Source organism: Oncorhynchus nerka, linkage group LG24 (genome assembly GCF_034236695.1).
Source record: "Oncorhynchus nerka isolate Pitt River linkage group LG24, Oner_Uvic_2.0, whole genome shotgun sequence".
Classification (NCBI taxonomy): Eukaryota; Metazoa; Chordata; class Actinopteri; order Salmoniformes; family Salmonidae; genus Oncorhynchus; species Oncorhynchus nerka.
This window is the reverse complement of record NC_088419.1, coordinates 6,340,018-6,366,659: the sequence shown is the minus strand read 5'-3', so window position 1 is coordinate 6,366,659 and position 26,642 is coordinate 6,340,018. Positions and strand designations below refer to the sequence as shown.

The following is a 26,642-nucleotide window of genomic DNA, read 5'->3' as shown; positions in this document are numbered from 1 at the left end:
ACCACCATGCTGACCCCAAACCACCACACTACCACCACCATGCTTGACCGTTGGTATGAGGTTCTTACTGTGGAACATAATGGGACCCATGTCATCCAAAAAGTGGACACAAGTTTTCCAAAAAGCACCTGGATGATCATCAAGACTCTTGGAAGAATATTCTATGGACAGACGAGTCAAAGGTATAACTTTTTTGGACGATGTGTGTTGCCAACCCAATGAACTGATCGTGAACAACACTTCCGGATGTCTCGGTTTGTTGAACTGAGAGGATGGAGTGGGGCAGGACACAATGTCAGGTAAACAGACAATGTCAGTGATGGAGCTGATTGGCTCAGGAGACTGGTTGACTGACAGTTATTGGGACTGATGTCAACCATAGTCAATATATTAGTAGACAGGGGTTCTAGATCAATTTGATGTTCCAATCAGAGCAGGCCTCAGCTAAAATGGCCTCTATGACATCAGCCTACCTAGGGTTCTAGATCAATTTGATGACCCAATCAGAGCAGGCCTCAGCTAAAATGGCCTCTATGACATCAACCTACCTAGGGTTCTAGATCAATTTGATGACCCAATCAGAGCAGGCCTCAGCTAAAATGGCCTCTATGACATCAACCTACCTAGGGTTCTAGATCAATGTCAATTCATGGTGTGTTGGTATATTCATACTGGAGTGACAGAGGGTGCTCATAGTGCACTCTGGGCGTTTGTAAATGCAGAACGTTGTCAGATGTATTCCGCTTGGCTCTCTGGAGCGTACATAGCGCACACTGGACGCTCTGAACGAGGAGTAGGGTTAATCTGAGCGTTCTGACCTCACAACGGCAGTCAAAACACCCAAGCTAACTGGCTAGAGTTGGCTAGCTACTTCCAGACACAAATGAGAGAACACCTCACCACTCTGACCATTTCTCTCTCCCTAGCAGAGCTGGTTAGGCTGTTATCTAGAGCGTTGGTGACTGTAACGGTGCTGCTGGCAACTATTTAATTAACTATTTAATTACCTATTTAATTACCTATTTAATTACCTATTTAATTACGCCTTTTTTTGCCAAAGTTTACTGACACCGACCAGATTCAACAGGTGTTGATTGTTGGTAAATTCATCCGTTGTTCTGTGCTGTTGCTCAGACGAGAGTGCTCTGAAATCGGAGTAGATCGCCAGAGTGAATTTACCAACGCACCCTTTAAAATTGGCATCATGTGCCCATTTAATATCTAAGATAAAAGACGCCAACTCGAGAGTTGAGTTGGCATATTAAAATAGTTTCACAGACCAAAATGGTTCTATCACCCAAATCAAGCCGTAACATAGTGAATTTTTCCCTACGCGGAGCACAACTCTAAAAAAAATAAAATGGATGTCATGAGTAAGTATGCCGTTTGGTCCTATATCATTTGTAATTTGAATCTCAGCCCCCCCCATCCCCGCAGGAGGCCTTTTAACTTTTGGTAGGCCGTCATTGTAAATTAAGAATTTGTTCTTAACTGACTTGCCTAGTTAAATAAAAAAAAAGTTAAATAATAAATATACACATTTTTAAAAAAGGACGTGTACATGTATCAATTACTGTTACGCTGACGGAGCAGCCCAATGCAGAGGGAGATGAGGTCTATGTCCGTCTGTGGGAATGACATCTACAGTAACAACGTGTCGCATTGGAAACATTCCTAGTGACTTAGCGACCCTGTGAGGAATGGCTTTCCCAGGAGGGGGGGTCAGAGGTCAGTGTGTCTAGCAGAGCAGCAACATCACACAGCAGGGCCCCGAGTCTAGCTGAGCAGCAACATCACACAGCAGGGCCCCGAGTCTAGCTGAGCAGCAACATCACACAGCAGGGCCCCGAGTCTAGCTGAACAGCAACAGCAGGGCCCCGAGTCTAGCTGAGCAGCAACATCACACAGCAGGGCCCCGAGTCTAGCTGAGCAGCAACATCACACAGCAGGGCCCCCCGAGTCTAGCTGAACAGCAACAGCAGGGCCCCGAGTCACACAGCAGGGCCCCGAGTCTAGCTGAGCAGCAACATCAGGGCCCAGTCAGGGCAACATGACACAGCAGGGCTAGCTGAACAGCAACAGCAGGGCCCCGAGTCTAGCTGAGCAGCAACATCACACAGCAGGGCCCCGAGTCTAGCTGAGCAGCAACATCACACAGCAGGGCCCCGAGTCTAGCTGAGCAGCAACATCACACAGCAGGGCCCCGAGTCTAGCTGAACAGCAACAGCAGGGCCCCGAGTCTAGCTGAGCAGCAACATCACACAGCAGGGCCCCGAGTCTAGCTGAACAGCAACAACAGGGCCCTGAGTCTAGCAGAGCAGCAACATGACACAGCAGGGCCCCGAGTCTAGCTGAACAGCAACAGCAGGGCCCCGAGTCTAGCTGAGCAGCAACATCACACGGCAGGGCCCCCGAGTCTAGCTGAACAGCAACATCACACAGCAGGGCCCCGAGTCTAGCTGAACAGCAAACATCACACAGCAGGGAACCACACAGCAGGGCCCCGAGTCTAGCTGAACAGCAACATCACACAGCAGGGCCCCGAGTCTAGCTGAACAGCAAACATCACACAGCAGGGCCCCGAGTCTAGCTGAACAGCAAACATCACACAGCAGGGCCCCGAGTCTAGCTGAACAGCAAACATCACACAGCAGGGCCCCGAGTCTAGCTGAACAGCAACAGCAGGGCCCCGAGTCTAGCTGAACAGCAACAGCAGGGCCCCGAGTCTAGCTGAACAGCAACAGCAGGGCCCCGAGTCTAGCTGAACAGCAACAGCAGGGCCCCGAGTCTAGCTGAACATCACACAGCAGGGCCCCGAGTCTAGCTGAACAGCAACAGCAGGGCCCAGAGATGGAGTCTCAGCTGAACAGCAACAGCAGGGCCCCAGAGTCTAGCTGGAGGAACATCACACAGCAGGGCCCCAGAGTCTAGCTGAACATCACACAGCAGGGCCCAGAGATGGAGCTGAACATCACACAGCAGGGCAGCAGAGATGGAGCTGAACATCACACAGCAGGGCCCCGAGTCTAGCTGAACATCACACAGCAGGGCCCCGAGTCTAGCTGAACAGCAAACATCACACAGCAGGGCAGCAGAGATGGAGGAACAGTCATCACACAGCAGGGCAGCAGAGATGGAGGAACAGTCATCACACAGCAGGGCAGCAGAGATGGAGGAACAGTCATCACACAGCAGGGCAGCAGAGATGGAGGAACAGTCATCACACAGCAGGGCAGCAGAGATGGAGGAACAGTCATCACACACTAATAAACCCTAAACAACTCACAGCTAGCCGAAACATGAAACAAACACGATACAACAAACAAGACCCAACACACATGAAACACAGATAAACCCTAAAACAACTCTCAGCTAGCTGGAACACGAAACACGATATGAAACAGCAAACAACATGAACCAAGGCCAGCAGAGAAGAAGAAACAAGACCAGCAGAGAAGAAGAAACTAGACCAGCAGAGAAGAAGAAACAAGACCAGCAGAGAAGAAGAAACAAGACCAGCAGAGAAGAAGAAACAAGACCAGCAGAGAAGAAGAAACAAGACCAGCAGAGAAGAAGAAACAAGACCAGCAGAGAAGAAGAAACTAGACCAGCAGAGAAGAAGAAACTAGACCAGCAGAGAAGAAGAAACTAGACCAGCAGAGAAGAAGAAACAAGACCAGCAGAGAAGAAGAAACAAGACCAGCAGAGAAGAAGAAACAAGACCAGCAGAGAAGAAAGCAGCAGCAGAGAAGAAGAAACAAGACCAGCAGAGAAGAAGAAACAAGACCAGCAGAGAAGAAGAAACAAGACCAGCAGAGAAGAAGAAACAAGACCAGCAGAGAAGAAGAAACAAGACCAGCAGAGAAGAAGAAACAAGACCAGCAGTGAAGAAGAAACAAGACCAGCAGTGAAGAAGAAACAAGACCAGCAGAGAAGAAGAAACAAGACCAGCAGAGAAGAAGAAACAGCATGAACCACAAGGCCAGCAGAGAAGAAGAAACAACACTAATCAACATCCTGCATAGTCAAGACGAAGGACGTCTCACACAGCTGGACAACAACATGAACCAAGGCAGAGAAGAAGAAACAACACTAATCAACCTCCTGCATAGTCAAGACGAAGGAATTCTCACACAGCTGGACAACAACATGATAAAACACAGACAGTCCAGAACTCAAGACAATAGCGTGGTCACACAAGTCCATTGGTGAGAGTTGCTCAGTGAGTTTCTTTCCCAGCGTTCAAAACGGGTTGAAAAATCAATGAAACCAGCTTTGCCCACTGGGTTGGTTCCAGACAGTGTTTTGAAATTAGACAAGGAAACATATGGGAATACTGTATCTTATCACACTTCCCTGCATCCCCAGACACCCTGTCCCCTGTCCCCTGAACCTCGACCCCCTGTCCCCTTGACACCCTGTCCCCTGACCCCTTGACCGCCCTGACCCCTTGTCCCCTGAACCCCTGACCCCTTGACACCCTGTCCCCTGAACCCTGAACCCCTGTCCCCTGAACCCTTGACACCCTGTCCCCCGACCCCCTTGTGTCCCCTGACCCCCTGAATGATGTAAAGTGTACTATAGTGACCAGGGTTGCAAAATTCCAGGAACTTTCAAGTTATACTCGGTTGGAGATTTCCCGGAATAAGCAGGAAATCTGGAATTCTCCAACCAGGATTTCTGGAAAACCAGGGAATTTATTGAAAGTTCCCAGAATTTTGCAACCCTAGTAGTGACCCATGAGAAATGCACGTTTAAACAACCTAGACTCGACTTACTTGTATGTTTTGGTTCTGTCCAACCAGATGCCACAGATCAGCGACCCCACCATGCCAGCGATAACGATGGTGAGACCTATCCTCCCTGCATTCAACTCTTCACCCTGCGGGGGGGGGACAGACAGACAGGTAGGTTAGTGTGTGTGAGAAGCTCTGGTCAAACGTAGGACACCCAATTCTGTGCCATTGTGACGCATCCCATGTCTCAGAGTTACCATAGTGCATGTTACTCTAACCCAGTGCTTCCCAAACTGTGGGGTGCAAGGCTATGGCAAGCCTCCCCCCCACCATTTTTTGTGAAAAAGATTGGGAATCCCTGCACTAACCAACTGGTGACTATACTGGAAAGGTTTCTCTGAGCTGTCTTCAGTGTTGAACAAAGGAATGAGATAAATGTGATGCTGTACAGCGGGTGGGTCAAACTCCACAGAGGGCCGAGTGTTTGCAGGTTTTTGGTTTTTCCTTTCAGTTACGACCTAGACAACCAGGTGAGAGAAGTTCCTTAACAATCAGTGACCTAGACAACCAGGTGAGAGGAGTTCCGTAATAATCAGTGACCTAGACAACCAGGTGAGAGGAGTTCCAGAATAATCAGTGACCTAGACAACCAGGTGAGAGTTCCTTAATAATCAGTTACCTAGACAACCAGGTGAGGGGAGTTTCTTAATAATCAGTGACCTAGACAACCAGGTGAGAGAAGTTCCTTAACAATCAGTGACCTAGACAACCAGGTGAGAGTTCCTTAATAATCAGTTACCTAGACAACCAGGTGAGGGGAGTTTCTTAATAATCAGTTACCTAGACAACCAGGTGAGAGGAGTTCCTTAATAATCAGTGACCTAGACAACCAGGTGAGAGGAGTTCCGTAATAATCAGTGACCTAGACAACCAGGTGAGAGGAGTTCCGTAATAATCAGTTACCTAGACAACCAGGTGAGAGTTCCTTAATAATCAGTTACCTAGACAACCAGGTGAGGGGAGTTTCTTAATAATCAGTGACCTAGACAACCAGGTGAGGGGGGTTCCTTAATAATCAGTGACCTAGACAACCAGGTGAGGGGAGTTCCGTAATAATCAGTGACCTAGACAACCAGGTGAGGGGAGTTCCGTAATAATCAGTGACCTAGACAACCAGGTGAGGGGAGTTCCTTAATAATCAGGGACCTAGACAACCAGGTGAGGAGAGTTCCAGAATAATCAGTGACCTAGACAACCAGGTGAGGAGAGTTCCAGAATAATCAGGGACCTAGACAACCAGGTGAGGGGAGTTCCAGAATAATCAGTGACCTAGACAACCAGGACTTAGAGGGTAGTAATCGAGACTAGTCAAAATAACTTTGTAGTCTCTCCTTATCGTTCACCATATTACTGTAGGCTACTTGGCATAACACCTCGATTGTTACTGAAATGATTCTTGTTCCAGTATTTCAATGCGGTCTTTGACTGTAGTGTTTCAGTGCCCACAGGCTGCATTAAAGAGCAGAGCGATCAGGACACGCTATAGGGTACTGCAGAAGAGGGAAGGACAACAATGTGTCTACTGTGATCTAAATGAGACATGCTCCAACTGTAGTTCCAGTGTTTTCAATGAATAGTACCAGTGTCCCCATACTGCACTGTAGAGCCAAACAGGGTCAGAACTTAGAACCAGTGTTCCCATACTGCACTGTAGAGCCAAACAGGGTCAGAACTTAGTACCAGTGTTCCCATACTGCACTGTAGAGCCAAACAGGGTCAGAACTTAGTACCAGTGTTCCTATACTGCACTGTAGAGTCAAACAGGGTCAGAACTTATTACCAGTGTCCCCATACTGTAGAACTTACAGGGTAGTGTACATCTTACAGGGTAGTGTAGATCTTACAGGGTAGTGTACAGGGTAGTGTAGATCTTACAGGGTAGTGTAGATCTTACAGGGTAGTGTACAGGGTAGTGTAGATCTTACAGGGTAGTGTACAGGGTAGTGTAGAACTTACAGGGTAGTGTAGATCTTACAGGGTAGTGTAGGACTTACAGGGTAGTGTACAGGGTAGTGTAGAACTTACAGGGTAATGTAGAACTTAAAGGGTAATGTAGAACTTACAGGGTAGTGTACAGGGTAGTGTAGATCTTACAGGGTAGTGTAGATCTTACAGGGTAGTGTAGAACTTACAGGGTAGTGTAGGACTTACAGGGTAGTGTAGGACTTACAGGGTAGTGTAGGACTTACAGGGTAGTGTAGGACTTACAGGGTAGTGTAGGACTTACAGGGTAGTGTAGGACTTACAGGGTAGTGTAGGACTTACAGGGTAGTGTACAGGGTAGTGTAGAACTTACAGGGTAGTGTACAGGGTAGTGTAGAACTTACAGGGTAGTGTACAGGGTAGTGTAGAACTTACAGGGTAGTGCAGGACTTACAGGGTAGTGTAGAACTTACAGGGTAGTGTAGAACTTACAGGGTAGTGTAGAACTTACAGGGTAGTGTACAGGGTAGTGTAGAACTTACAGGGTAGTGTAGAACTTACAGGGTAGTGTAGAACTTACAGGGTAGTGTACAGGGTAGTGTAGGACATACAGGGTAGTGTAGGACTTACAGGGTAGTGTACAGGGTAGTGTAGAACTTACAGGGTAATGCTCGATGATCATGCGGTTCAGTAGTGTGCCAACAGCATAGAAACAGCCCACGTTCAATCCTGTGGGAGAGAGACAGTGAGATACAGCCAATAGGGACTCGGCACACTCGGAGAGCAGCCAATAGGGGTTGATGTTAGAGGTAGGTCGCCCGTCCGTGGTTGATACAGTATTAACAGAGGCAAAGGGGATCAGTGAGTCAGGAGAGAGAGAGGTAGTGGTTAGGGTTGGTACGGTGATCGTATTACCACCAAGCAGGCAGTCACGAGTCATGACAGCAGTCAAATTCCACGTGACCATTTAGTCACATAACTAGGCTTCTCCAAGCTCTGATGCTGCTGGTGGTCAGTAGCCTACTAAACTCATTAGTAGCCTACTAAACTTGCTAACTGCCTGGTACTCATCACTCTATTGTCCCTCTAATCACTCTGACATCAATGAAAAATGTAATCAACAGCCTAATCAAACACTTGATGAGAGCCCATGAGCTCATGTTACACAACATTTCTATAGGCTATGCAATGGAGTGAGAAAACAGAGTGATTGCCTCTATTAAAAAGAGGAGCATCCCATTAGCTTTCTATAGGCTAGGCCTACTATATTTATTTCTCAACTTTCCTAATAGTAAGCACATTGCTTCTCTTTACAACAGGAGTATAGTCTACCTGGCTGGCATGCAAATGAACCAGGGGAAAAGTGTCCTCCGTTCGCTATTTAAGTGCAGAGATGACACATTTTCCCCCCCATGTCCCCGTTTCAGACAGGTGCATGTAAATGGTCCATTCTAAATCCAAAACTAATGTCACACATTATTTAGTATATGGATGAAGACCAGATTAAACCAAGAATAGTCTGATGGGTGACGATATTAGCCTATCACTTGTGAATGACGCCCAGCACAAGTCAAAGAAACAATGCCTTTTTTTGTGTGATTTTTTTAAAATAATCATAGTCGCACACCTCTCATGTAGCCTAGCGCATCGGCCTCTATGTTTTGATAAGGTTTGTATCAAAACTAAAAGTGGTCAAATAACTTCTTAAAATGAAGCGCGTTAATCCGCTTTACAAGGGGTGTAGAGCCTAACTCGACCTGTGTCTTTGTTAACCTCTCAACACAGAATAGCTGCATGTGCAACACTCCCTCAAATCGTTTGGAGGAAATATCCTATTTTATTCAGCTTTGTTCGATTGAATTCTTCATACTATAAGACAGTATAAAATAACGCCGCTGAATTCTAAGCTAATCTTGTCTGTTAAATGAACTAGCGTAGCCCACAGGCCTCTAGCCCACAGGCATACGGCCTCTAGCCCACAGGCATACGGCCTCTAGCCCACAGGCATTCAGGCCTCTAGCCCACAGGCATTCAGGCCTCTAGCCCACAGGCATACGGCCTCTAGCCCACAGGCATACGGCCTCTAGCCCACAGGCATTCAGGCCTCTAGCCCACAGGCATTCAGGCCTCTAGCCCACAGGCATTCAGGCCTCTAGCCCACAGGCATTCAGGCCTCTAGCCCACAGGCATTCAGGCCTCTAGCCCACAGGCATTCAGGCCTCTAGCCCACAGGCATTCAGGCCTCTAGCCCACAGGCATACGGCCTCTAGCCCACAGGCCTCTAGCCCACAGGCATACGGCCTCTAGCCCACAGGCATACGGCCTCTAGCCCACAGGCATACAGGCCTCTAGCCCACAGGCATACAGGCCTCTAGCCCACAGGCATACAGGCCTCTAGCCCACAGGCATACAGGCCTCTAGCCCACAGGCATACAGGCCTCTAGCCCACAGGCATACGGCCTCTAGCCCACAGGCCTCTAGCCCACAGGCATACGGCCTCTAGCCCACAGGCATACGGCCTCTAGCCCACAGGCCTCTAGCCCACAGGCCTCTAGCCCACAGGCATACGGCCTCTAGCCCACAGGCATACGGCCTCTAGCCCACAGGCATACGGCCTCTAGCCCACAGGCCTCTAGCCCACAGGCATACGGCCTCTAGCCCACAGGCATACAGGCCTCTAGCCCACAGGCATACAGGCCTCTAGCCCACAGGCATACAGGCCTCTAGCCCACAGGCATACGGCCTCTAGCCCACAGGCCTCTAGCCCACAGGCATACGGCCTCTAGCCCACAGGCCTCTAGCCCACAGGCATACGGCCTCTAGCCCACAGGCCTCTAGCCCACAGGCATACGGCCTCTAGCCCACAGGCCTCTAGCCCACAGGCATACGGCCTCTAGCCCACAGGCATACGGCCTCTAGCCCACAGGCCTCTAGCCCACAGGCCTCTAGCCCACAGGCATACGGCCTCTTGCCCACAGGCCTCTAGCCCACAGGCATACGGCCTCTAGCCCACAGGCCTCTAGCCCACAGGCATACAGGCCTCTAGCCCACAGGCCTCTAGCCCACAGGCATACGGCCTCTAGCCCACAGGCCTCTAGCCCACAGGCATACGGCCTCTAGCCCACAGGCCTCTAGCCCACAGGCATACGGCCTCTAGCCCACAGGCATACGGCCTCTAGCCCACAGGCCTCTAGCCCACAGGCATACGGCCTCTAGCCCACAGGCCTCTAGCCCACAGGCATACGGCCTCTAGCCCACAGGCATACGGCCTCTAGCCCACAGGCCTCTAGCCCACAGGCACACGGCCTCTAGCCCACAGGCACACGGCCTCTAGCCCACAGGCCTCTAGCCCACAGGCATACGGCCTCTAGCCCACAGGCATACAGGCCTCTAGCCCACAGGCATACAGGCCTCTAGCCCACAGGCATACAGGCCTCTAGCCCACAGGCCTCTAGCCCACAGGCATACGGCCTCTAGCCCACAGGCCTCTAGCCCACAGGCATACGGCCTCTAGCCCACAGGCATACGGCCTCTAGCCCACAGGCATACGGCCTCTAGCCCACAGGCCTCTAGCCCACAGGCATACGGCCTCTAGCCCACAGGCCTCTAGCCCACAGGCATACGGCCTCTAGCCCACAGGCCTCTAGCCCACAGGCATTCAGGCCTCTAGCCCACAGGCATTCAGGCCTCTAGCCCACAGGCATTCAGGCCTCTAGCCCACAGGCATTCAGGCCTCTAGCCCACAGGCATTCAGGCCTCTAGCCCACAGGCATACGGCCTCTAGCCCACAGGCATACGGCCTCTAGCCCACAGGCATATGGCCTCTAGCCCACAGGCCTCTAGCCCACAGGCCTCTAGCCCACAGGCATACGGCCTCTAGCCCACAGGCACACGGCCTCTAGCCCACAGGCCTCTAGCCCACAGGCATACGGCCTCTAGCCCACAGGCATACAGGCCTCTAGCCCACAGGCATACAGGCCTCTAGCCCACAGGCATACAGGCCTCTAGCCCACAGGCATACAGGCCTCTAGCCCACAGGCATACAGGCCTCTAGCCCACAGGCATACAGGCCTCTAGCCCACAGGCCTCTAGCCCACAGGCATACGGCCTCTAGCCCACAGGCCTCTAGCCCACAGGCATACGGCCTCTAGCCCACAGGCATACGGCCTCTAGCCCACAGGCCTCTAGCCCACAGGCATACGGCCTCTAGCCCACAAGCCCACAGGCCTCTAGCCCACAGGCCTCTAGCCCACAGGCATACGGCCTCTAGCCCACAGGCCTCTAGCCCACAGGCATACGGCCTCTAGCCCACAGGCCTCTAGCCCACAGGCATACGGCCTCTAGCCCACAGGCATACAGGCCTCTAGCCCACAGGCCTCTAGCCCACAGGCATACGTCCTCTAGCCCACAGGCATACGGCCTCTAGCCCACAGGCATACGGCCTCTAGCCCACAGGCCTCTAGCCCACAGGCCTCTAGCCCACAGGCCTCTAGCCCACAGGCATACGGCCTCTAGCCCACAGGCATACAGGCCTCTAGCCCACAGGCATACAGGCCTCTAGCCCACAGGCATACAGGCCTCTAGCCCACAGGCATACAGGCCTCTAGCCCACAGGCCTCTAGCCCACAGGCATACGGCCTCTAGCCCACAGGCATACGGCCTCTAGCCCACAGGCATACGGCCTCTAGCCCACAGGCCTCTAGCCCACAGGCCTCTAGCCCACAGGCCTCTAGCCCACAGGCCTCTAGCCCACAGGCATACGGCCTCTAGCCCACAGGCATACGGACTCTAGCCCACAGGCCTCTAGCCCACAGGCCTCTACACCTGAATTGCTTGCAGTTTGGGGTTTTAGGCTGGGTATTTCTATACAGCACTTTGAGACATCAGCTGATTGAAGGGCTTTATAAATACATTTTATTAATTGATTGAGATCAGAAGGTTTACAAACATTTTTGTAATAAACTATTATTATTATTTTCTTCACATTTATAAGCGCAGCAATGCGGCAGCAGGCTATAACTGCACATGTTCCTTCAGCAGGAAAACACCATTATCTAAAGTGACCACAAATGAGATTATGCGTGTTTAGCTTTTATTATAAAAAAGGTACATTTTAAAATGGTGAAAATTGTCTTCCACAAACATGAAACTCACACGCTGTAAATTACCATGAGGAGACAGCCTCACACACACAGTGTAGAGAGAGAGAGACACAGCCTCACACACACAGTGTAGAGAGAGAGAGAGACACAGCCTCACACACACAGTGTAGAGAGAGAGAGACACAGCCTCACACACACAGTGTAGAGAGAGAGAGACAGCCTCACACACACAGTGTAGAGAGAGAGAGACAGCCTCACACACACAGTGTAGAGAGAGAGAGACAGCCTCACACACAGTGTAGAGAGAGAGAGACAGCCTCACACACAGTGTAGAGAGAGAGAGACAGCCTCACACACAGTGTAGAGAGAGAGAGACAGCCTCACACACAGTGTAGAGAGAGAGAGACAGCCTCACACACAGTGTAGAGAGAGAGAGACAGCCTCACACACAGTGGAGAGAGAGAGAGAGACAGCCTCACACACAGTGTAGAGAGAGAGAGAGAGAGACAGCCTCACACACACAGTGTAGAGAGAGAGAGAGAGAGAGACAGCCTCACACACACAGTGTAGAGAGAGAGAGAGAGAGAGAGACAGCCTCACACACACAGTGTAGAGAGAGAGAGAGAGAGAGAGACAGCCTCACACACACAGTGTAGAGAGAGAGAGAGAGAGAGACAGCCTCACACACACAGTGTAGAGAGAGAGAGAGAGACAGCCTCACACACAGTGTAGAGAGAGAGAGAGACAGCCTCACACACAGTGTAGAGAGAGAGACAGCCTCACACACAGTGTAGAGAGAGAGAGACACAGCCTCACACACACACAGTGTAGAGAGAGACACAGCCTCACACACACACAGTGTAGAGAGAGAGAGAGACAGCCTCACACACAGTGTAGAGAGAGAGAGAGAGACAGCCTCACACACAGTGTAGAGAGAGAGAGAGAGACAGCCTCACACACAGTGTAGAGAGAGAGAGAGAGAGACAGCCTCACACACAGTGTAGAGAGAGAGCGAGACAGCCTCACACACACAGTGTAGAGAGAGAGAGAGAGACAGCCTCACACACAGTGTAGAGAGAGAGAGAGAGACAGCCTCACACAGAGTGTAGAGAGAGAGAGAGACAGCCTCACACAGAGTGTAGAGAGAGAGAGAGACAGCCTCACACAGAGTGTAGAGAGAGAGAGACACAGCCTCACACACACAGTGTAGAGAGAGAGAGAGAGACAGCCTCACACACACAGTGTAGAGAGAGAGAGAGACAGCCTCACACACAGTGTAGAGAGAGAGAGAGAGACAGCCTCACACACAGTGTAGAGAGAGAGAGAGACAGCCTCACACACAGTGGAGAGAGAGAGAGACACAGCCTCACACACAGTGTAGAGAGAGAGACACAGCCTCACACACACACAGTGTAGAGAGAGAGACACAGCCTCACACACACACAGTGTAGAGAGAGAGAGAGACACAGCCTCACACACACACAGTGTAGAGAGAGAGAGAGAGAGACACAGCCTCACACACACAGTGTAGAGAGAGAGAGAGACACAGCCTCACACACACACACACAGTGTAGAGACACAGCCTCACACACACACACACACAGTGTAGAGACACAGCCTCACACACACACACACAGTGCAGAGACACAGCCTCACACACACACACAGTGTAGAGACACAGCCTCACACACACACAGTGTAGAGACACAGCCTCACACACACACAGCCCACACATAATGACCCTATCAGAGGGGTTAGGAGAGGAGACAGAACCAGGCTGATACTATTCCCTATATAGTGCACTACTATAGACCCTATTCCCTATATAGTGCACTACTATAGACCCTATTCCCTATATAGTGCACTACTATAGACCCTATTCCCTATATAGTGCACTACTATAGACCCTATTCCCTATATAGTGCACTACTATAGACCCTATTCCCTATATAGTGGTACTACTACAGACCCTATTCCCTATATAGTGGTACTACTACAGACCCTATTCCCTATATAGTGGTACTACTACAGACCCTATTCCCTATATAGTGGTACTACTACAGACCCTATTCCCTATATAGTGGCACTACTATAGACCCTATTCCCTATATAGTGGCACTACTATAGACCCTATTCCCTATATAGTGGCACTACTATAGACCCTATTCCCTATATAGTGGCACTACTATAGACCCTATTCCCTATATAGTGGCACTACTATAGACCCTATTCCCTATATAGTGGCACTACTATAGACCCTATTCCCTATATAGTGCACTACTATAGACCCTATTCCCTATATAGTGCACTACTATAGACCCTATTCCCTATATAGTGCACTACTATAGACCCTATTCCCTATATAGTGCACTACTATAGACCCTATTCCCTATATAGTGCACTACTATAGACCCTATTCCCTATATAGTGCACTACTATAGACCCTATTCCCTATATAGTGCACTACTATAGACCCTATTCCCTATATAGTGCACTACTATAGACCCTATTCCCTATATAGTGCACTACTATAGACCCTATTCCCTATATAGTGCACTACTATAGACCCTATTCCCTATATAGTGCACTACTATAGACCCTATTCCCTATATAGTGCACTACTATAGACCCTATTCCCTATATAGTGCACTACTATAGACCCTATTCCCTATATAGTGCACTACTATAGACCCTATTCCCTATATAGTGCACTACTATAGACCCTATTCCCTATATAGTGCACTACTATAGACCCTATTCCCTATATAGTGCACTACTATAGACCCTATTCCCTATATAGTGCACTACTATAGACCCTATTCCCTATATAGTGCACTACTATAGACCCTATTCCCTATATAGTGGTACTACTACAGACCCTATTCCCTATATAGTGGTACTACTACAGACCCTATTCCCTATATAGTGGCACTACTACAGACCCTATTCCCTATATAGTGGCACTACTACAGACCCTATATAGTGGTACTACTATAGACCCTATTCCCTATATAGTGGCACTACTATAGACCAGAGCCCTATTCCCTATATAGTGGCACTACTATAGGCCCTATTCCCTATATAGTGGCACTACTATAGACCCTATTCCCTATATAGTGGCACTACTATAGACCCTATTCCCTATATAGTGGCACTACTATAGACCCTATTCCCTATATAGTGCACTACTATAGACCCTATTCCCTATATAGTGCACTACTATAGACCCTATTCCCTATATAGTGCACTACTATAGACCCTATTCCCTATATAGTGCACTACTATAGACCCTATTCCCTATATAGTGCACTACTATAGACCCTATTCCCTATATTAGTGCACTACTATAGACCCTATTCCCTATATTAGTGCACTACTATAGACCCTATTCCCTATATAGTGCACTACTATAGACCCTATTCCCTATATAGTGCACTACTATAGACCCTATTCCCTATATAGTGCACTACTATAGACCCTATTCCCTATATAGTGCACTACTATAGACCCTATTCCCTATATAGTGCACTACTATAGACCCTATTCCCTATATAGTGCACTACTATAGACCCTATTCCCTATATAGTGCACTACTATAGACCCTATTCCCTATATAGTGCACTACTATAGACCCTATTCCCTATATAGTGCACTACTATAGACCCTATTCCCTATATAGTGCACTACTATAGACCAGAGCCCTATTCCCTATATAGTGGTACTACTATAGACCCTATTCCCTATATAGTGCACTACTATAGACCATATTCCCTATATAGTGCACTACTACAGACCAGAATACATTTAGCCTTTGTTAAATTCATGAGACTGTGATTCAGAGTGTTAAACAGGCAATAAGTCTGACATGCATTCATGAGACTGTGATTAGATCAAAAATAATGAAAGGAACATGAGAGCATAACACTTCCTCCGTTTGGGGACAGCCAATAGCGTCTGTTTGGGGACAGCCAATGGCGTCTGTTTGGGGACAGCCAATGGCGTCCTAGCCAGCGCAGAGTCCTTTCCCATAGGATAATACATTAACGGTGTACCTGTGATGCAGGGGGAGAAATATGGTGTGTCGGATACTAAAATTGGAAACTTGGAGGGGCAAGTTCCCAATTCGGGAATAACCACTAGAATGGCCTTCCTAGTGGGGGAAAACCCGGGCCAGAATGATGATACACCAGATGGTGACGTTTCATCACTGACCTTTCACCTTTCGGACATAAAGAGAGTAACACACATGTAGCTAGGTTAACCCATACAATCAAGTGGAGGGCAGGAGTTCCGGAGTACCATCCGAACGCACCAATAACCTCCGGACAACTAAGACTCAACTGGTTGTCTAGTGTGGTAGATCAGACCGACATTGATGATCATTATCAGACTTTTATAACCTACCACCTTATCACGGTTCCTCCTGACTCAAGAATAACCTCCTTCCCTTGTAATAGAACGACGGGTCACCAGGTATTGAAGACACCCCCCCCAAAAATACCTGGTTCAGCCCAGTACGGCTTGGCTCAGCTCAGTTTGGAATGGTTAGTCTTGGCTCGGGTTCAGTAGTGTGGTAGAATAGTTACTATAGTGATTACCAGGGAGGTGTACTAACCGTATGTGAGGATGAGGAGGAGGAAGGGTTTGTTTCGGAGCAGCCTGAGGATGGAGGCTGTGTAGGAGTACTGTTCAGGAGGGATGCAGCGAGCTGTGGCCTGAGCCTGGGTGGGAGGGAGCTCCGGACGCTCCTGGAACACTGAAGAGAGAGGGAGGGGGATGGAGAGATGGAAGGGGGATGGAGAGAGAGATGGAGAGAGGGAGGGGCGGATGGAGAGATGGAAGGGGGATGAGAGAGGGAGGGGGATGGAGAGAGGGAGGGGGGATGGAGAGATGGAAGGGGGATGGAGAGAGAGAGATGGAGAGAGGGAGGGGGGGATGGAGAGATGGAAGGGGATGGAGAGAGAGAGATGGAGAGGGATGGAGAGATGGAAGGGGATGGAGAGAGAGATGGAGAGAGGGAGGGGCGGATGGAGAGATGGAAGGGGGATGAGAGAGGGAGGGGGATGAGAGAGGGAGGGGGATGGAGAGAGGGAGGGGGATGGAGAGAGGGAGGGGGATGGAGAGAGGGAGTTGGGGATGGAGAGATGGAAGGGGGATGGAGAGAGAGAGGGGGATGGAGAGATGGGGAGGGGGATGGAGAGAGAGATGGAGAGAGGGAGGGGCGGATGGAGAGATGGAAGGGGGGTGGAGAGATGGAGAGGGGATGGAGAGATGGTGAGAGATGGAGGGAGGGATGGAGAGATGGTGAGAGATGGAGAAAGGGAGGGGAGATGGAGAGAGATATCAGTAACATACCATCAAAAGAGTGAAGCACGATTTAAGAATGTATCAGAGTGGGTTTATGCAGAGATTATTCCTTAATCTCAGTTTCATATTCACTACCGTTCAAAAGTTTGGAGTCACTCAGAAATGTCCTTGTTTTTGAAAGAAAAGCACATTTTTTGTTTATTAAAATAACATCAAATTAATCAGAAACACAGTTTAGACATGTTGTAAATGACCATTGTAGCTGGAAACAGCAGATTCTTTATGGAATATCTACATAGGTGTACAGAGGCCCATTATCAGCAACCATCACTCCTGTGTTCCAATGGCACGTTGTGTTAGCTAATCCAAGTTTATCATTTTAAAAAGGCTAATTGATCTTTAGACTAGTTGAGTATGTGGAGCATCAGCATTTGTGGGTTCGATTACAGGCTCAAAATGGTCAGAAACAAATAACTTTCTTCTGAAACTCGTCAGTCTATTCTTGTTCTGAGAAATTATGGCTATTCCATACAAGAAATTGCCAAGAAACTGAAGATCTCGTACAACACTGTATACTACTCCCTTCACAGAACAGCACAAACTGGCCCTTTAAAACAGGATATGCATCCATCAGAATCAACAGGTGACATTCCTTTGGGTCTGAGAAATGTTTTTGTCATCTAGCTGAAAGCCTAAAAGCCTGTGGACAGGAGTGGTGAGCTGTACTTGCTTGATCTATGACCTGCTTCCAGCTACCATTCTCCCGAGAGAGCAGATGTCTTTGTGTGCAGAATACTTTGTTATTATCTCTAAACTACAATATTCCCTGGGTTGTCTTGACCAGCAGGAGTGTCCTGTTCTAAGCTATAGTCTTCCCTGGGGTGTCTTGACAAGCAGGATTGCACTCTTTGCTAAGTACTGTCAACTACAATGCGCTCACTGAACTGGCACCCTCAGCTACAGTACACTCAGAGCCAAGACCCTAGCCATATTTCAGATTCTTCAAAGTAGCAACCCTTTGCTTTGACAGCTTTGCACACTCTTTGCATTCTCTCAACCAGCTTCACCTGGAATGCTTTTCCAACAGTCTTGAAGGAGTTCCCACATATGCTGAGGACTTGTTGGCTGCTTTTCCTTCATTCTGCGTTCCAACTCATCCCAAACCATCACAAGTCGGTTGAGGTCGGGTGATTGAGGAGGCCAAGTCATCTGATGCAGCATTCCATCACTCTCCTTCTTGGTCAAATAGCCCTTACACAGCCTTGAGGTGTGTTGGATCATTGTCCTGTTGAATAACAAATGATAGTGGGACTAAGCACAAACCAGATGGGATGGCGTCTCGCTGCAGAATGTGGTGGTAACAATGCTGGTTAAGTGTGCCTTGAATTCTAGATAAATACCAGTGTCACCAGCAAAGCACCATCACACCTCCTCCTCCAAGCTTCACAGTGGGAACCACACATGCAGAGATCATCCGTTCACCTACTGAGTCACAAAGACACGGCAGTTGGAACCCAAAAGCTCAAATTTGGACTCAGACCAAAAGGACAAATTTCCACCAGTCTAATGTCCATTGCTTGTGTTTCTTGTCCCAAGCAAGTCTCTTCTTCTTATTGGTTTCCTTTAGTAGTGGTTCCTTAGCAGCAATTCAACCATGAAGGCCTGATTCACGCAGTCTCCTCTGAACAGTTGATGTTGAGACGTGTCTGTTACTTGAACTCTGTGAAGCATTTCTTTGGGCTGCAATTTCTAAGGCTGGTAACTAATGAACTTATCCTCTGCAGCAGAGGTAACTCTGGGTCTTCCTTTCCTGTGGCGGTCCTCATGAGAGCCAGTTTCATCATAGCGCTTGATGGTTTTTGCGACTGCACTTGAAGAAACTTTCAAAGTTCTTGACATATTCCGGATTGACTGACCTTCATGTCTTAAAGTAATGATGAACTGTTGTTTCTCTTTTCTCATTTGAGCTGTTCTTGCCATAATATGGACATGGTCTTTTACCAAATAGGGCTATCCTCTGTATACCACCCCTATCTTGTCACAACACAACTGATTGGCTCAATTGCATTAAGAAGGAAAGAAATTCAACAAATTCACTTTTAACAAGGCACACCTGTTAATTGAAATGCATTCCAGGTGAATAACTCATGAAGCTGGTTGAGAAAAATGCCAAGAGTGTACAAAGCTGACATCAAGGCAAAGGGTGGCTACTTCGAAAAATCTCAACTGTAAAATATATTTTTATTTGTTTAACACTTTTTTGGTTACTATATGATTCCATATGTGTTATTTCATAGTTTTGATGTCTTCACTATTATTCTACAATGTAGAAAATAGTAAAAATAAAGACAAACCCTGGAATGAGTAGATGTGTCCTAACTTTTGACTGGTACTGTATTTCAGTTACATGTCAACCGACAATTGCACCGTGAAAAAAAATGTCCGTCACGTTTGAGTGTTTGAAAAGTGTTTGAAAATCGCAATATCTGGCCAAAACAAATTGCAATTCGATATTTTGTCTGAATCGTGCAGCCCTACTTCAGAATCCTTTCCAAACCTCAAATTACACACTGCATTGCAGGAAAGTTCTCCTGCAACAGGGTGATCAAATTAAGATCCTACATCTGTAGGTAGAGCAAAACAAGAATGACACAAGGGCAGAAGAGCATTAATTAGGCTGCACAACCAGATACCTGTAGGTTTAACCTAACCAGATACCTGTAGGTTTAACCTCACTACAGCACTAACCAGATACCTGTAGGTTTAACCTAACTACAGTACAACTAGAGAATGGCGTTAACCTAACTACAGTACAACTAGAGAATGGCGTTAACCTAACTACAGTACAACTAGAGAATGGCGTTAACCTAACTACAGTACAACTAGAGAATGGTATTAACCTCAGTACAACTAGAGAATGGCGTTAACCTAACTACAGTACTACTAGAGAATGGTATTAACCTAACTACAGTACTACTAGAGAATGGTGTTAACCTAACTACAGTACTACTAGAGAATGGTATTAACCTAACTACAGTACTACTAGAGAATGTCATTACAAATGTCCTTTTGTTTTTCACAATGAGCATAACCACCACCCCCCACCAGCAGCAGCCCCACCAGCAAAAAAGACAATGGTGTTTTTATCCGTTGTGTTTCTCTCTACAACTCGTGACCGGGCCCTCTGATCAGGTGACTTGTACGTCACACCCTGATGACACGGCTCCCTGCGGCCACTCCTACACGTGTCAGCAATAAATCAGTTAAAACCAGCCTGTTTCAGTGCTGAAACAGTTCCTCCTCGGCCATTGGCAAAAAATATCTGCTTTGCGTGTCTGTTATGAGAAATAAAACAGTGTATGGGGTAAACAGAAAGCGGGGGAGACAGAGACACAGAGAGAGAGAGACACAGAGACACAGAGAGAGAGAGAGACAGAGACACAGAGAGAGAGAGACACAGAGAGAGAGAGAGAGAGAGAGAGAGAGAGAGAGAGAGAGAGACAGAGAGAGAGAGAGAGAGATCTTTGTGCTGACACATTTCCTGTCTGTTTGAACGGGTCACTTCCTACAGAACGCAGCCCTTCTCCCACTCAGAGCGCTCCCCCTAACTTTTCAAAGTCAGAAAGCACACTTAATAAAATTGGTGTGTTGTCCAAAACTGTATTGAGGCGTTTACTGTTTATAGAATGATAAAACAAATACCTTAAAACAAGTACCTCTTTTCAGCATGTTCTCACAATGACATACATTCTACAATCTCCTCTGGAGGGAAAGTTCTGGAATTATAAAGTCAAGTCTACTAATTCTCTCTTTGTCAATGTTTCGTATGTTCATAGTAAAAGCCTGAGTGTCCTAAATTACATCCCAAGTGGACAGGCGTACCTATGCGCCAACACACACACACACACACTACAAACCCAACACAACACACACTTTACATACCTGACATACGCTTCAGAAGGGGATGTATGAGCAAGAAAAAGGAAGAACAACAAAAGGCTGAATAATTTTGAAATGTCATTTAGAAGACACATTCATCCAAAGAGACTAACATGCAAACATTTAATAATATAATTGAATAACCCAAAATTCACTTCAGGCTAAACAGAACAGAAATCACTCACAGTGCAGGGGCAGCAGGGTAGCCTAGTGGTTAGAGTGGAGGGTGGCAGGGTAGCCTAGTGGTTAGAGTGTAGAGGCGGTAGGTAGCCTAGTGGTTAGAGTGGAGGGTGGCAGGGTAGCCTAGTGGTTAGAGTGGAGGGTGGCAGGGTAGCCTAGTGGTTAGAGTGGAGGGGCGGTAGGTAGCCTAGTGGTTAGAGTGCAGGGGCGGCAGGGTAGCCTAGTGGTTAGAGTGCAGGGGCGGCAGGGTAGCCTAGTGGTTAGAGTGCAGGGGCGGCAGGGTAGCCTAGTGGTTAGAGTGCAGGGGCGGCAGGGTAGCCTAGTGGTTAGAGTGCAGGGGCGCCTAGTGGTTAGGGTGCAGGGCGGCAGCCTAGTGGTTAGAGTGCAGAGGCGGCAGGGTAGCCTAGTGGTTAGAGTGCAGAGGCGGCAGGGTAGCCTAGTGGTTAGAGTGCAGAGGCGGCAGGGTAGCCTAGTGGTTAGAGTGCAGAGGCGGCAGGGTAGCCTAGTGGTTAGAGTGCAGAGGCGGCAGGGTAGCCTAGTGGTTAGAGTGCAGAGGCGGCGGGTAGCCTAGTGGTTAGAGTGCAGCGGCAGGGTGGTGGTTAGAGTGCAGAGGCGGCAGGGTAGCCTAGTGGTTAGAGTGCAGAGGCGGCAGGGTAGCCTAGTGGTTAGAGTGCAGAGGCGGCAGGGTAGCCTAGTGGTTAGAGTGCAGAGGCGGCAGGGTAGCCTAGTGGTTAGAGTGTAGGGTAGCGGCAGGGTAGCCTAGTGGTTAGAGTGTAGAGGCGGCAGGGTAGCCTAGTGGTTAGAGTGTAGAGGCGGCAGGGTAGCCTAGTGGTTAGAGTGTAGAGGCGGCAGGGTAGCCTAGTGGTTAGAGTGTAGAGGCGGCAGGGTAGCCTAGTGGTTAGAGTGTAGAGGCAGGGTAGCCTAGGGTGTAGCCTAGTGGTTAGAGTGTAGAGGCGGCAGGGTAGCCTAGTGGTTAGAGCCTAGTGGTTAGAGTGCGGCAGGGGGTAGCCTAGTGGTTAGAGTGTAGAGGCGGCAGGGTAGCCTAGTGGTTAGAGTGTAGAGGCGGCAGGGTAGCCTAGTGGTTAGAGTGTAGAGGCGGCAGGGTAGCCTAGTGGTTAGAGTGTAGAGGCGGCAGGGTAGCCTAGTGGTTAGAGTGTAGAGGCGGCAGGGTAGCCTAGTGGTTAGAGTGTAGAGGCGGCAGGGTAGCCTAGTGGTTAGAGTGTAGAGGCGGCAGGGTAGCCTAGTGGTTAGAGTGTAGAGGCGGCAGGGTAGCCTGTGGTTAGAGTGTAGAGGCGGCAGGGTAGCCTAGTGGTTAGAGTGTAGAGGCGGCCTAGGGTAGCCTAGTGGTTAGAGTGGTTAGAGGCGGCAGGGTAGCCTAGTGGTTAGAGTGTAGAGGCGGCAGGGTAGCCTAGTGGTTAGAGTGTAGAGGCGGCAGGGTAGCCTAGTGGTTAGAGTGTAGAGGCGGCAGGGTAGCCTAGTGGTTAGAGTGTAGAGGCGGCAGGGTAGCCTAGTGGTTAGAGTGTAGAGGCGGCAGGGTAGCCTAGTGGTTAGAGTGTAGAGGCGGCAGGGTAGCCTAGTGGTTAGAGTGTAGAGGCGGCAGGGTAGCCTAGTGGTTAGAGTGTAGAGGCGGCAGGGTAGCCTAGTGGTTAGAGTGTAGAGGCGGCAGGGTAGCCTAGTGGTTAGAGTGTAGAGGCGGCAGGGTAGCCTAGTGGTTAGAGTGTAGAGGCGGCAGGGTAGCCTAGTGGTTAGAGTGTAGAGGCGGCAGGGTAGCCTAGTGGTTAGAGTGTAGGCGGCAGGGTAGCCTAGTGGTTAGAGTGTAGAGGCGGCAGGGTAGCCTAGTGGTTAGAGTGTAGGGCGGCAGGGTAGCCTAGTGGTTAGAGTGTAGGGGCGGCAGGGTAGCCTAGTGGTTAGAGTGTAGAGGCGGCAGGGTAGCCTAGTGGTTAGAGTGTAGGGGCGGCAGGGTAGCCTAGTGGTTAGAGTGTAGAGGCGGCAGGGTAGCCTAGTGGTTAGAGTGTAGAGGCGGCAGGGTAGCCTAGTGGTTAGAGTGCAGGGGCGGCAGGGTAGCCTAGTGGTTAGAGTGCAGAGGTTGCAGGGTAGCCTAGTGGTTAGAGAGGTTGCAGAGGTGGCCCTAGTGGTTAGAGTGTAGAGGCGGCAGGGTAGCCTAGTGGTTAGAGTGTAGAGGCGGCAGGGTAGCCTAGTGGTAAGAGTGTAGAGGCGGCAGGGTAGCCTAGTGGTTAGAGTGTTGGGCCAGTAACCAAAAAGGTTGCTAGATCGAATCTCCGAGCTGACAAGGTAAAACAAAATCTGTCGTTCTGCTCCCTGAACAAGGCAGTTAACCCACTGTTCCTAGGCCGTCATTGTAAATAAGAAACTGAATCTTAACTGACTTGCCTATTTAAATAAAAAGGTCAAAAATTATAATAATACTCAACACTACATGAGCCACGCGCTCAACACTCTTCTTTAGACTATCCAATATCTTAACTGCAAATGCAGTTATAATTTATTATAGAAGGTGAAAATGTGCTTCCCCAAACTTGAAACTCACGCGCAGCCTACATATGCTAGGTAGGCTACACATGCTGGGTAGGCTACACATGCTGGGTAGGCTACACATGCTGGGTAGGCTACACATGCTGGGTAGGCTACACATGCTAGGTAGGCTACACATGCTAGGTAGGCTACACATGCTGGGTAGGCTACACATGCTGGGTAGGCTACACATGCTGGGTAGGCTACACATGCTGGGTAGGCTACACATGCTAGGTAGGCTACACATGCTAGGTAGGCTACACATGCTAGGTAGGCTACACATGCTAGGTAGGCTACACATGCTGGGTACACATGCTGGGTAGGCTACACATGCTGGGTAGGCTACACCGGTTGTAAAACGGATTAATGTGCTTCAATTAATGTGAGCAATAAACATAGGAGAAAGCTGAGATACTCGTTTAAATTAGAAGTCAGTCAAAACTCTTGTTTTCACACACAACTGCACAGTGACTGGGCTTATATAAGAACACACGTTTCACTAGGCTCTGGGTTCTCCAACCCTGTTCCAGGGGTCCTGTTTCTCTAGGCTCTGGGTTCTCCAACCCTGTTCCAGGGGTCTTGTTTCTCTAGGCTCTGGGTTCTCCAACCCTGTTCCAGGGGTCTTGTTTCTCTAGGCTCTGGGTTCTCCAACCCTGTTCCAGGGGTCTTGTTTCTCTAGGCTCTGGGTTCTCCAACCCTGTTCCAGGGGTCTTGTTTCTCTAGGCTCTGGGTTCTCCAACCCTGTTCCAGGGGTCTTAAGTCTAGCTGCATTTTAAAGTATTTTGGCCACTTTAGTTGTGATACCAACCTTATCAAAACATATTGGTCTATGGGCGAGGCTACATGATGCATGCAACTATGATTTGAAAAAGTTGACTGCCTCCGACTGCACACATCATTCACAAGTGATAATATTGTCACTCATCAGACTGACTATTCTCAATTTAATCTGGTCTTTACATGTAATAAATCATGTGTGAAATTAGTTTAGATTGGACCATAATGCATCTGTCAGTAACAAGGTAAAGAAAATACATGTCAACCATAAGCACTTGAATAGCAAACAGAGGACACTTTTCCCTGCAGTTCATTTTCATGTCAGCCAGGTAGGCTATACTCCTGTTGTAAAGAGAAGCAACGTGCTTAATATTAGGAAAGTTGAAAAATAAATATAGTAGGCCTAGCCTATAGAAAGCTGATGGGATCCTCCTCTTTTTAATAGAAGGCATCACTCTGTTTTCTCACTCCATTGCATAGCCTATAGAAATGTTGTGTAACATGAGCTCATGGGCTCTCATCAAGTGTTTGATTAGATTTTCAATTACATTTTGCATTGATGTCAGAGTTATTATGGTCACAGTAACAGCCCTAGCTCTTCCTAACTCAAGTTGCCGGAGAGGAAGGAAACCTCTCAGGGATTTCACCATGAGGCCAATGGTGACTTTAAAACAGTTCCAGAGTTTAATGGCTGTGATAGGAGAAAACTGAGGACGGATAAACACTGTAGTTACTCCAAAATACTAACCTAAATGACAGAGTGAAAGAAGGAAGTCTCAACAGAATAAAATATATTCCAAAGCATGCATCCTGTTTGCAATAAGGCACTAAAGTAAAACTGAGAAGGAAACAAATGTGGCAAAGAAATTAACTTTATATCCTGAATACAAAGCATTCTCGTGAATGCTTTGTACAAATAAAACACATTAGTGAGTACCCCTCTTCATATTTTGAAGAATATTGATGGCAGCATCATGTTATGGGTATACTTGTCATTGGCAAGGACTAGGGAGTTTTTTAGGATAAAAATAAACAGATTAGAGCTAAGCAGAGACAAAATCATAGAGGAAAACCTGGTTCAGTCTGCTTTCCAACAGACCCTGGGAGATGAATTCACCTTTCAGCAGAAAAATTACCTAGAACACAAGGCCCAATGTACACTGGAGTTGGTTACCAAGACGACATTGAATGTTCCTGAGGGGCCCAGTTACCATGTTGACTTACATTGGCTTGAAAATTCATGATAAATCTTGAAAATGGCTGTCAGCAATGATCAATAACCAACCTGACAAAGATTGAAGAATTTAAAAAAGAATATTCTGCAAATATTGTACAATCCAGGTGTGAAAAGATCTTAAGAAACGTACCCAGAAATACTAATAGCTGTAATCAATCGCAGGTGATTCTACCATGTATTGACTCAGAACGTTAAAATATATATAAACATTTTGTTTTAAATTAGATTTTCAATTCATTTTAATCCCACTTTAACACAACAACAAAAAATAAAAAAGGTCAAGGGGTTATATACGCATTAGTAAGAGAGTTTGATGATGTTTATATTTATAGTATAACAATAAACATGTTACCTATGACGACCAGTAGGAAGAGCAGGGTAGCAACTCCTGCTGTGATGTAGAACATGATACTGATGTGATAGGCCAGCTGATCCATGTCCTCAACGTTAGGCACCAGGATGGGAGGGACCAGGAACCCAATGGCTATACCCAACTGGAAGAGAAGAAACACAACATAACAACGACCACACTTATTGGAGATGCATGTTGGGAAACGTTAGGCACCAGGATGGGAGGGACCAGGAACCCAATGGCTATACCCAGCTGGAAGAGAAGAAACACAACATAACAACGACCACACTTATTGGGAGACAGAAAGGCTGGAGATGGCCAATAGGGGTGGCTGTTGTAGACAGAGGGCATTCATTCATTGTGGTAGAAATTGAACCAGTCTCAAACTGGCTGACAGGCAGTGCATGTTGGGCCATCTCTTCAGAGGTCCCAGTGATCAAATCAAAATGTATTTACGAAGCCATTTTTACATCAGCCGATGTGACAAAGTGCTTATA

The 26,642-nt window shown here is 48.1% G+C and overlaps 1 protein-coding gene across 2 annotated transcripts in view; it reads right to left on the bottom strand.

Annotated features, from left to right (window-relative positions):
* LOC115116788 (heme transporter FLVCR2-like) overlaps nt 1-26,642 on the bottom strand; it is an 80,715-nt gene that overhangs the window by 49,154 nt on the left and 4,919 nt on the right. For both annotated transcript variants that reach the window (XM_065008570.1, XM_065008571.1), the window contains exons 2-5: nt 26,146-26,287; nt 16,437-16,577; nt 7,381-7,448; nt 4,779-4,882 (exon numbers count right to left, since the gene is read on the bottom strand). In XM_065008570.1, coding sequence (XP_064864642.1) covers nt 4,779-4,882; nt 7,381-7,448; nt 16,437-16,577; nt 26,146-26,287 — 455 coding nt within the window. The remainder of the gene's footprint in view (nt 1-4,778; nt 4,883-7,380; nt 7,449-16,436; nt 16,578-26,145; nt 26,288-26,642) is intronic.